This window comes from Patiria miniata, unplaced genomic scaffold, assembly GCF_015706575.1.
Source record: "Patiria miniata isolate m_02_andy unplaced genomic scaffold, ASM1570657v1 HiC_scaffold_29, whole genome shotgun sequence".
NCBI classification, from domain to species: domain Eukaryota; kingdom Metazoa; phylum Echinodermata; class Asteroidea; order Valvatida; family Asterinidae; genus Patiria; species Patiria miniata.
The window spans coordinates 13,801,690-13,811,101 of NW_024037068.1; the positions used below are offsets into that span (position 1 = coordinate 13,801,690).

General features: G+C 39.5%; 1 protein-coding gene across 1 annotated transcript; it reads right to left on the reverse strand.

The window, feature by feature from the left end:
- Nucleotides 1-493: 493 nt before the first annotated feature.
- LOC119735586 lies at nucleotides 494-1,259 on the reverse strand. Its single transcript, XM_038209349.1, has 2 exons — nucleotides 853-1,259; nucleotides 494-728 (listed from the first exon to the last, which is right to left on the reverse strand). Exons 1-2 carry the CDS (start codon nucleotides 1,199-1,201, stop codon nucleotides 574-576), a joined length of 504 nt encoding a protein of 167 aa, XP_038065277.1. The 5' UTR covers nucleotides 1,202-1,259; the 3' UTR covers nucleotides 494-573.
- Between the last annotated feature and the right edge of the window lie 8,153 nt (nucleotides 1,260-9,412).

Below are 9,412 nucleotides of genomic sequence, written 5' to 3' on the forward strand. Positions count from 1 at the left end.
CCTTAATATGACTCGACTTGACTGAGTCACAAAATTCAGTGATTCAGTTACAACTCTGACAAACTCACAAAAGAGATTGTTCACATGGTGCTACCGTATAGCTTTATCTTTATGCTATTTTACAATGCAAACCTTCAAATCTGATATATCCCAGTACATACTAAATGGTGGACACAGTAGACTTTAGCCAAAGTTTGACATACCCACTTCTTGTTTTAAGCCCTTGATATGACATACCCACTTCTTGTTTTAAGCCCTTGATATGACATTCCCACTTCTTGTTTTAAGCCCTTGATATGACATACCCACTTCTTGTTTTAAGCCCTTGATATGACATTCCCACTTCTTGTTTTAAGCCCTTGATGACATACCCACTTCTTGTTTTAAGCCCTTGATATGACATACCCACTTCTTGTTTTAAGCCCTTGATATGACATAACCACTTCTTGTTTTAAGCCCTTGATATGTATACATGTATAACCTTTTCCTGTCTCTCAGGTAGCCTTAACCAGCATTAGCTTTGGCATTATAATCTTTTCGGTGTCACCATCTACATGTACCATATTTGACCATTTATGAATATGTACCTGTGGTCGAATACAATTTCTCCATTTTCTCTGCCCATCTATCTTCAGCGTGTTCAGCTTGAGCGCTACTATCAGCCGTCGTTGCTGTGCTGCTTTCTCCAAGTTGTTGGTGCTCTACTTCCACCATGGAGTCCTCTTCATCTTAAATAAAGTATAATTACCCCACAAGAAAAGCGTTAATTTTTAAACAAAATTTAGGGGGGAAAAGGCCGTATTGCAGTTTTTCATTGAGACTATAGTTATTGTTTGTTTATCATTCAGCTACCTTTCCGCTGGACTTTTTCCAACTCATCGAAGAATCTGCAGGCCTGTTTGTAGTCGCTTTCCGGAATAGTCGCCTGGATAGCCAAGTCACTCTTATCTCCTGTTGTCAATTCATCTGTGATGAGAAGCTCTGTCAGTTTCTTGTCGAGTTCTCCAGTGGTGTACATACTCCAGAGTTTGTTCAGACCCTCCCGACTCACAATACGAACAACAAATGTCACAGACCCAGATTTTACTTGTTCAAGCTCTCCGTCGCATGATTCTAGGAAAGCTGAGTATTGCTGATGTACATAATTCATTCCCTCCTTTTCAAACAATGCCTTCAAGCTTATCCACAACATCTGGGTCATGGGATCGTTCCTCGTCCCCTTTCTTGTTACGTCCGTCTCTATTGACACTTTTGGAAACTCTGAAAAACAAAACACCACGAAACCTCAAAATTAAAGCAAATTGATCTTACCAAGGTTACTGAAAAGAATTCAACTTTTCATCCTGGCAGATGATTTTTCTAGGCTAAAAGGCATAACCCCCGAGGCCTGAGGTTTCTGGGTATACTTCGACCTTCTCCACACTTTTCTTTCTATTTCATTTTTCATTCTTTTCCACTTAGCTTAGTTAAATTTTTCCCTGTTGCTTTCTTTTAAGTTACTTAAAAAAAAGCTATATATGTATCCTTGATCCTCCATAATCTGCGCAGGTAACGCTTTGCATGCATGCGCGTTGAAAATGCAAATGGAAGGTGAGTGTGTTGATTGAAATAGGATCGCACAGCTTTAGGGAGTCTGACGATATCTTTCTTATATTACTGCTATCTCTCAAAGTTTATAGCCTATATTCATGTTGTTGGTTTGTTGCTGTGGGGCAATTGACTGCATGCCTCAGCAGAAATTCCTCTTGAACACCATTTCGCCCTTGCCATGAGCTTGCTGGCCCGGGGAGTGCCACGCTTGAACCAATTTTGGGTGGCCACTGGTGTGACTGTCGTTACATATATTTTGGTCAGTTGTCAGTTCATTATTTTCAAACTAGCCGGTGCCAAGCGGGTTTTGTCTATGCTGTGCCTCTCCATCCTTTCATGATATTTTCCAGGATTTTATAGGTTTTAGTCATTTGTACCAATATTTAAGACTGCTTAATCATTGAAAGTTTTCACCATTTGCTTTTCAAACCATGATTGAAAACACTGAATATTATGTTTTCACCGATGTTCAGTGCGTCCAGCAACTGACAAAAAAATGATTATTACAGAAGTAAGATGCGGTTGCTTGTTGATTTATTAGCATCAGTATGACATGATCCCATACCGTTCTTTGATTAAGTTTGAGAATAATGAGATTCTTTATAAGAATTGATTTCTCAGCTGAAAAGATGATGCTTCACTTCAAGTCACTTTGTCCATAGTGTTGACATATGGACCAACATGTGTATTAGCATTGCATTGTGATGGAGATTTGGGATACGTTTATTGAAATGTCATTAAATATTTTGGGTTACCCAGATAAAACAACGCATTTAATATATTATTCCCTCCTTTACGTACTGTAGCCATCATATTCACTCACCTGGACTTTCTCTTCTGACAGTCACATTTTGAATGAAAGTCACATTACTGTTCTCAACAGTACTCAAAAAGATAGGATTGCAGCTTCCATCGACGTTTAGACTTGCAAGCTGCTGTGACCCGTTTGACCCGTATCTCTGTACGGCAGATTCTGAAGATGTGCTCAGAGGTGCTGAAGCTAAGGTATCTAAACCCGAGCTAGTCACTCTCTGTTTCTTTGACTGATGTCTGGCACAATCGACAGTCTCCTGTGTAAGTCTCCCTTGTTCAGGTAATGACATTACTTGGCGACCGTTTGGTTCCATTTTCTCATGCGAATCGTCCAATTGTTCTAACTGGGCAGTGTCATGGGTTCTCTTCATATGTTTTTTCTCTGAGCAAGATTCAGATTGTAACATGTGTTCTGAGGATTTTGATTCCATGACATCTGTTAGTTGCTGTTCCTCTGTCATTGCCCCAAGCTGTTCACCAATCTGCCCCTCTCCAATTCCAATTTGCATCACTGATGCAGCTGACGAGTGCTTGCTGCTAACATTTATGAACTCTTTCACTTGAGTTGCCTCTGTCTGGGATTCCTCCTGCTCTGTTCTTGTTTCATCAGCTGATGTCTTTCCCGCTTGAGACGACGCCATCTTCTTTGCGATTTCTTGCTCCTCTTGCTAAGTTGTCTCATGCAGACCTACAACCGTCGCTGATGACGTAGCGATATCATCATGCCCTTTTTATCCTTGATCTTCGTGTGCAATGCCAATTAGATCTAAGGAGAATAACATCAGAATTGAAGTTAGCTAACTTTGGAGTGTCTAGAGTGTTGAAGTTGAAGATTTTACAAGGGGACTGAAGATTAAGCCATATAAGCTAAAAGCAATTAATGAAAATTTCAAAAATCATCCAGGGATGACCCTTATTCAGGGAACAGAAACTTAGTCAATCTAAACCAATTCTCAATTCAAATGGATTGCCACAATAGAATACCTTGGTACTTGTTCATCACATACTTGTCAGTGCCATGACGTAGCCAGCGGAGTGGGTGGGGGGGGGGGGGGGGGGGTGGCCGGGGGTGGTAATGGGGTTTTCTTCATCCACCCCAATATTTTGTACAGACTGCCCTTTTCCATTCAAGTGCCCTTTATTCACAAGCGTTCCCCCTCCCAAAAAAAATGTGTTCACATCAGTGACTTTTGTTGTAATCAAGTGCCCTTTAAAAAAAATTAAATAAGTATCCTTTTTTTTACCAGCGACCTTTTATAAGTGCCCTTTTTGGAATTTCCCGTCACCGTTTTCTCGAAGGGCTGAATTCCTGAAAAATCTTCTCTGTGTATTGATATTTTCTTTGTGAAAATAATAAATATTATACACATTTAATATTCAATATTTTTGGTGAAAAGAATTAAATATTATATCACCATCTACAACCTGTTGAGGTTTTACTATCAAAAAAAATTCATTAGAATCCCAAGTACCCTAATTAACGAATGGGCAAATTTTCCTCTAGTGCTTTTTTGCGTTTTCACGTAGGGGCGAAAGAACGGGTCACAGTCTGCAGAGACAACAAATGAAGTGTTATAAGAGGCGGGACGAGTCTATGTAATACCGGTTGTAATGTCACCAACAGCAAATTTAGAAAAAGGATGATTTTTTTTTTTTTTTTGCAAAATTGCAATCAATTCTCTTATTTAGCGAGTGTTAATACTACCGTCCTGCGTATTACTCTCTGTATAGTGATCGAAACCGCATGAGCACTAGATGATAGTAATGAGTTTTCAGTAAATAAATAGGCTTACATTGTAATACAATGAAGCATTTTCACGAAGGGGCGAATTTTAAGGCGCATGCAAAATATGCGCGTACTATACACAAAATGTATTATGACTAAGACCACAGTAGGGCGAAATCTGAGCGACCTGACTCCAGCGTTTTCATGAGAGGGCGAATTTAACAGCCACAGGGGCAAATTTTCTACATTGTCGATTTTTTGTTTCCACGAACAGCCACTTCTCTTAATTGGTTAATTCTACAAAACTTATCACCTAAATATGGCATATATTCTATGCATCTTTACGTTTCAAATTGTTAAATGCTATTTTCTTTAATGTTAGTTCAGACAGTGATGAGTGAAAGAGTAAACTCGCCTCTTCGTGAAAAAGGGGGCGACTTGTGCCAACCTAAAAAGTGCCATCTATTGTCCAATAGTGTCCATGATCGCCAGGTTTGAACAGGCCCCCACCAACCCAACCCCCTCCGCCTCCCCCCACCCCCACCCCCGCCCCCGACTTTTTAATTTTATGGAGGCCAAGTGTCCGGAGACAAAAACATGTTAAACATTTCAACACGTATACATAATGTGCAAATGCCCTTTTCACAAACTTTTTTGCCCCCAGTAAACATGACCTTGCTATGCCTCTGGAGATGAACTTGTAATTGGACATTGGACAGACGCGACTACAACATTGTGTAATGAGTCATCAACTATTTGTTTTAAAATTAACATGAACTGTGTAATGACATTTCTTTAGTGCTAAGTCACTCATGCTGGAATATCAGAATTCAATTGGCCAAAGCTGTTGGTAGGCGTGGCTTTAAAGTCATCTACTGAGCAATACTGCATTTTGATTGGTAAATGCGCCTCTGTACTTAAGCAATGATGCATGGCGCCAATGGGCCTTAGTCTGATCTAGCGAAAGTTAAGACTGGCCATGCTGTGATCAGGGTCGAAGATACTATGCTATAAGACATTCAGAGGATTTGTTCCAGAAATTTTGATTAAAGTATATCCAGGCTTCAGTTTAAATACTCCAACGGCGTGGCTTGTACCATCATCATCTGCTGGCCGAGTGCCAATGACCGGACCATAGAGCTATATACTGGACTGCCTTGATGTACAAATGTAAGCCTACATGTACCTGCAGCTACAGTCTTGATGTTCCTGTCATAATCTGGCAGATGTTCGGACTTTCGCTTCGCCATTTTGTGACATCAGTGTGAACCAGCTCAGTGGGCATAATCTAGAAACAACAAATTGCACGAAAAAGTGGACACGGCTGGAAAGTGGAATTTGTATGAAATCTTCCAAACTACAAGCATCACAACACCACATGTGGTGTCAAATTAAAGGGGACAACAAGATTTTTCATTTGAGTGGGGTGCCAATGAGATGAAAAGTATTAAAATGTGATTTTGGGTCAAAGACCTTGTTTTTTTGGCTAAAATCATGGACTTTTGGTAGCCATTTTGGCACCTTGCTTTAACATGCAAAATGTGACTGTTATTGAGAGTTTTTGTGTTTTAGGCTGAGAAAAAGGTTCAGATATTATAAGGAAAGAGTTTCATTATGTTGCGGTTCATCAAACTCAGATGTTATGCCTTGTTAGAACCCACGAAGAGGAAGTAACGTGAGGTGACGTAACGTGAGTGCCCCTTTCATCTAGAATACACACTTATTTGATTCAAAAGGGGGGCTTATATCTAGCTATATGGATTGAATGAAGGTAAACTATTTATTTTTTTACTTTTGTGTTGCAGAGTACAGATTGAAGAGACAGTAACTACAAATTTGCACAGAACGCTTTTATCATGTCCTTTTTTTGTGACGTGAATGCATGACGACCAACAAAACACATGTTTTCAAAAAGTGAATTAAGGCCAAAAAAAAAGTCTCCGGTTTTTGGTATGCGTGCGCGTCGCCGTAGAAATGCGCGTCGGCAAAATGAAAAAGGTTTTTTTTTCAATGAAAGATGATGTCTCAAAACCGCCAAACTCACTGGTTTGACTGGAATCCTGCTGCTGCACAATTTTAACGTGTTTTTAGATTGGGTTATGGTCGAGAATAAGCTTTATGTGGCCTCTCTGGACCGCCATATATTTGCACTAAGTTTAGTCGGGCACCAATTGCAGTCATCAGCCGACATTTGAAGCAAACAAATCAGGTAAAATTAAAAAAAGCCGCGTCGCCGCACCATTTTGGGGGCAAGCTCCATACCAGAAACCGGAGACTTTTTTGGGGGGGCCTAAATGGATTGAATTTTTCTTTCCATTTTTGAGTACCCCTTACCCCAAGGTTGTTGTATGGCTGGTTTGATTCAGTTAGACCAACTACTTTTGAAGCCCTGATAGGTCAAATTAGCCTCGTGGTATACTGTAAATGTAACGCGAATATTTTGACAGAAGGCCTATACAGGTATACAGGTCATGCCTGGGCACAATCTGTTAAACTTCAAACTGACAAAAGTATAGCCCGAATAATAGAACCATCGCCTTTTTAACAATTGGACATGGTCTGGCGATTCTAGATTCTTAGGATCATCCCATGATCCCTATATTACGTGTACCACTAAAAGCAACATGCAGTGAAAATTCAGCTCACCTTGTTTTCATGCACATTACTATGTGTTGCAACAATACAAGATATTAATACTTGTTTTCATTGGAAGTGACATGAAAGTGATAACTTTTCAATTATTGGCAAATCCTTCATGTAAGAGGGCGCTATTTTGCTTTTGTCATACAAGGTACTCCTTGTCAAAAGTGCAAATGAACAGTACAAAAATTGGTCCTCCAAAATTACCCAGCAACAAAGAGTTTTGAAGCCTGAAGCCATGCTGTATACGGTGGCCCATGTGCATCGGATGTTATGCTGAGTGAGATCGCGAATAACAGCACAATGAAGTAAATGCGCACATAACTTACATAAGTGGACGGTAGTTTGAGGCCAGCGACCAGCTGCCTTTGTATGTGCCCTTGTTCTCTGATCTAAGGACAATGATGGAAGCTTGGCACAGGAGTGGCAGTGATGGGCGGTGCAATTTCTGCAGCACTAGTTTCTTTCACTTCAGCAAGCGTAGTCCCACTATTTAAAGTGGGTCGCTAGAACTCCTTTTTTGACATTTGGGATGTTGGTCTGTCGTACTAGCGACAGTAACATCCCAAATGTCAAAAAAGAGTTCTAGCGACCCAGTTAGTGGGACTAGGGGCCTAGCATGCCTAGGCCTCGCTACAGCAAGCGCACTGCTGAGAAATTTTGACACTAAACAGCTAGTCCTGAATTGTGCAGACCAGTCTCATTATAGGGTTCGTGCACACTGCACATGGTGAAGGTTTGTATACAGGTATGGAATTCTTACCATTGTAATATCAGAGCAAACAAAACAGTAACTTCATGATTTTCCCACTGAGTTTTCCTTCCAGGAAGTGAACCGCATTGAGCTATTAATGATTATCCAGGGTGACCATTAGGAAATGGCCTAATTCTGCTAGATGCACTTTAAAAAATCTGCTATATAGATTTAACCCAAAACTGCCAAATCATCCACAATTACACAAAACACATTCTAAACAATACGGACATGCAGATGTTAGAAGATTTCCTTTAAAAAGAACGAAATCATTAAATTTTCTTTAAAAACATAAGAAATAAAAAAAATAAATTTAAACGCCTACCGTATGGTGCACACACGTCAGGGAATCTCAACTGACCTGCCTTTCCCCGCTGTTCAAGGGTTTATTTGAAGTGATAGAAGTTAGTTCAATATGCTTCATTTTTCCCTGCCATGCAGGATCACTGATTTTACAGATTTCTGCTGGAAATCTGCTGAAATGTTCATTCAGCTAGATTTTCTGCTATATTCTTTTTTTATCCAAAAAAAATCTGATAGATCTAGCCGAAAATCAGCTAAAACGGTCACCTATTGATTTCTGAAATCTATAGAGGGCGCTATTTTTTTACCATTTCCGGTTCGCGATATTTGTAAATTGTATACACATTCGCTAAAATTAGCATGTCACACTATTGAACTTATACGGGGGTGCGGAAACGGTCTACCTGACGGGTACCTACAAGTACCCGTAAATGTTGGATTACATCTCACCATTTGTTTCCATCTTGTGAAATAGTTAGAAAAGAAAGAGGATGCAAGATTTTAAAAAAGACAAAAGATGAAGAAGAAGTTATAAGAAAAAAAGGTAAGAAGAAGACACAGTAGAAAAAGAAAATGTTAGAAGAGGAAGATCAAGTAGAAGAGGAAGATAAGTTAGAAGAGGACGATCAAGTTAAAGGGGAAGATTAAGTTACAGCATACTGAGCTGAGGAAGATATGTTAGGAGGAAGTCAAAGTAGAGGAAGTCAAATTAGAAGATGAAGATCCTTAGAAGAGGATGATTAAGTTATAAGAGGAAGATCGAGCTGCAAGAGGAAGATCAATTTAGAGGAGGAACATCAAAGAAGAACTGAAGGAGATCAAGTTAGAAGAGGAAAATCAAGTAAGAGAGGAAGATCGAGTCACAAGATGAATCAAAATCTAAAGAAGAGGCCGATCTTTTGCGGGGATCAATTTCGTTTTTTAGTCCCACGATTTGACCGTGGTGATGTGGACTATTTTGAAGTACTATGAAAGGGGTGACAATGGCGCTACCAACGTCAAAATCGTCCCCCCCCCCCCCAAAGGAAAATAATAATAATATTTAATAAAATAAAAAATTGGGCAACATTCTAAAGCGACCTGTAAATTTGACAAAAACTCACGTTTCACTACAAAACGTCAAACGCTGTTTTAGGAGATACATACGACCTGGTTGTACGGGTACGTGGAAGTTAGAAGAGGAAGATCAAGTTCGAAGAGGACGGTCAACTACAAGGTGAACAAGTTCAAAGAAGTTAGAAGATGGAGAAGTTAGTAGAAAGGCAGTAGAAGAGGGAAGAAAAGATATAGAAAGGAAAAAAATGTTAACCGTGAAGAAAAAAAAGATAATGAAGAGGTTAGGAGGGGACAGAAAGTAGAAGTTATACAAAATAAAAGAAGAGTTTAGAAGAAGTAGAAGTTAGCAGTAAATAGCAGACGAAGAATAACAGAGGAAAAAGCTAGAAGACTGAAGGAAGAAGTGATGAAGAGAGAGAAGACAGAACAAGAAAAAAATTAGGAAGAAAGCAGTTTGAAGAAGGAAAAGTGAGGAAAATAAGTAAGAAGAAGAAGAAGAAGAATGATTTAGAATAAGAACAAGTTAGAAA

What these genes read in the sequence shown, in the direction of transcription:
- LOC119735586 (XM_038209349.1), bottom strand. Translation starts at nt 1,201, where the DNA reads ATGACCCAGATGTTGTGGATAAGCTTGAAGGCATTGTTTGAAAAGGAG. An exon ending in GGAAAAAGTCCAGCGGAAAG is followed by an intron (nt 729 to 852) that starts GTAGCTGAATGA and finishes ACTTTATTTAAG; the next exon opens with ATGAAGAGGACTCCATGGTG.